Below are 2,500 nucleotides of genomic sequence, written 5' to 3'. Positions count from 1 at the left end.
TACAAAGGTTTATGAAAATGGTCTAGGAAACCTGCACACACACCTGATCCATTACAAAGTGGACCTGGATATCGCTGGTGGGTAATATTTATGCTTCAAAACGGCGCATGCTAGGTGGATATAAGCTAAAATATTAGAGAAAGAAAGAAAAAGAAAGAAAGTTATTCATTAACACCAGTCCAAACAAAGACACCCTTTACCCTGTCATAAACGGTTCTGACCTAAATTCGACTCTCTATGGTGGTTGTTAACAACCTTAAAGCTCTTCCTCTTCTCGCAGGACAAAAGAACAGCTTTGAGACGGTGGATGTGAAGTTCGTCAACTTCACCAATCCATGGAGCCCAGCGGATTACATTGTCCAGTCAAAGCTTCACAGAACCGAACATAAGACGGAGCGATCTGCTGCCTTCCACTTTGGCAGGAAGTTGCCACGCCATGTGCTCTTTAACAACCCCAGCAAAAGAAACAAATGGGGGCATCAGAGAAGCTACCGCATCCAGTACAACTCACATGCTAACATTGTCCTGCCAAAGCGCTGCAAAGAGGAAAACGGCATCAGTTGGTCACGGTATTAAAATATTGCTAACGAGATACGATATTTCAGGGGCTAGCCTTTTGGTAATACCCGTCCTGATCAGTCTGTCAGCTCTGTGATTGTTATCAGGCCACACCTGATAAATCAGAGTATGTCCACTTGGTTTAAGTTACGCTCGTCACATAGCGCTCACAAACGTGTTTGTGGCAGATATCCTCTGGCCGTGAGCCTCCACAAGGACAACGAAGCCACCAGCAGCAGCCTCTATGCTCAGGGGAACCCCTGGGAGCCGCTCGTCTCCTTTGAGGACTTCATCCGTGACAATGAGAGCATCGTCAACCAGGTACGTCTCGACACCTTCTATACAGTGACCGGGACACGAAATGGGCCCGTGGTAGTGGAGCAGAGATGACACGTGTACTGGTCATACTGGGAAGGGGATCCGAGGGGGGTCCATTCAACGGCTATACCACTTGGACCTGTTGGACTCTGGATATAAAATATTCAGTCATGCTCCAATTAACAGCAATGTTTTGTCACATTGAGCATCAAACATGTTCAGAACAGTGGTGTGGGTTTTTTAAAGTCACTTTTTAGGATAATTTACTGGAAAGGTATTAAATAGTTAAATGTGAAATATTAAACGTCTAAATTGAAAATCGAAACATCACGGGTGAAACTAAATATTGAGGTCATTTCCACTGCCAGGAACAGGAAGTACCACCCTAAAGTTAAGCCCAGCCTGTGCTGTGCTTCCACACTCACCTGACAAATGAAATGCAACATATCGGAAACGACATTTCTTCAGCCGTGAAACATTTGCAGTGTGAAAATGTTCCCGTGACCTTTGTAGGACCTGGTGGCCTGGGTGACTGTGGGCTTCCTGCACGTGCCTCACGCTGAAGACATCCCCAACACAGCAACGCCTGGAAACTCCGTGGGCTTCTTCTTAAGACCTTTTAACTTTTTCGATGAAGACCCATCCGTGGCTTCCAGAAGCACGGTGATTGTGCGGCAGGACAAAGACGGCACGCCCAGAGTCCAGAGGTGGACGCCTGAGGTCGTAGGTCACTGTGTGACATCCAAACCTTTTTCCTATGATGGCAGATATGGAGATGTGTAGAGGATCTGAAGTGATCATTTACTCACATTAGCATGCAATGATCTAATGCTGATTTACATGAAGTACCTTCAGAAATGTGTGTCAAGACTGCTCAAATGTTCAGAATGAAGTTAAATGTGCTCTCAAAATTGTGAGACTTCTTTTTTCTTTTTTTTGTCATTCCATCAAATGAAAAGGAACTTTATTATGGAATGGTGTAACGGTGGCAGGCCGAGGGCCACCGGGAGCCCTCGTATGTTTGTGTTTCCATGGCTGAGGGTTGGAAGCAGCGAGCATCCAGGATGCAGGATGCTGCGCGTCCGCCCGCTGTGGGAAACCTTTGACTGAGGAGACAACGGGTTTTGTAGAGCAAACACTGGGACAGCAGCTCCTTCCAACCAAATAGTCCATGACAGCAGCTCCAGCGTAGCCCATGGCAACGCAACCTTCCATGTAGCATGACGCACAGAACAACAATAGCAAACGTTGCTGCTCAGCCAAAAACCTTTAAAAATGCTCTTTTCAGTCAGGATTGACAAAAAATGACGACCCAGTATTACAGGCGTCCGATGATGCACAGTGACCACATCTGGAACGACAACGGGCCAAAAAGGTTAAAGATGAGAAACTGAGAGGAACTGTTGTCAAAATAGCTTTTATGAGTGTGTGCCGATGTTTTACAGCTAGCACGGCAACACAATATGCACGGATGAGTGAAGGAACTGTGATACAAAACACAGAAAATTGGGTATTGAGTCGCTCACATTCCGGTGGTCGTTGCCATGGCGACGATGGTTTTGCTGTCACAATGAACAAACAACAGGAATGCAGTAAACAGAGGATGTGACATTCTTTGGGACCT

The 2,500-nt window shown here is 46.1% G+C and overlaps 1 protein-coding gene across 1 annotated transcript in view; it reads left to right on the top strand.

Annotated features, from left to right (window-relative positions):
- The window catches only part of aoc1 (amine oxidase copper containing 1), a 9,039-nt gene that overhangs the window by 6,146 nt on the left and 393 nt on the right, over positions 1-2,500 (top strand). The window contains exons 3-6 of the mRNA XM_003978994.3: positions 1-77; positions 281-569; positions 747-879; positions 1,390-2,500. The exon at positions 1-77 is cut by the window's left edge and continues 1,462 nt beyond it; the exon at positions 1,390-2,500 is cut by the window's right edge and continues 393 nt beyond it. Coding sequence (XP_003979043.1) covers positions 1-77; positions 281-569; positions 747-879; positions 1,390-1,659 — 769 coding nt within the window. The 3' untranslated portion in view covers positions 1,660-2,500. The remainder of the gene's footprint in view (positions 78-280; positions 570-746; positions 880-1,389) is intronic.

This window comes from Takifugu rubripes, chromosome 10, assembly GCF_901000725.2.
Source record: "Takifugu rubripes chromosome 10, fTakRub1.2, whole genome shotgun sequence".
In the NCBI taxonomy this organism is placed as follows: domain Eukaryota; kingdom Metazoa; phylum Chordata; class Actinopteri; order Tetraodontiformes; family Tetraodontidae; genus Takifugu; species Takifugu rubripes.
This window is presented reverse-complemented; position numbering and strand designations above follow the sequence as displayed.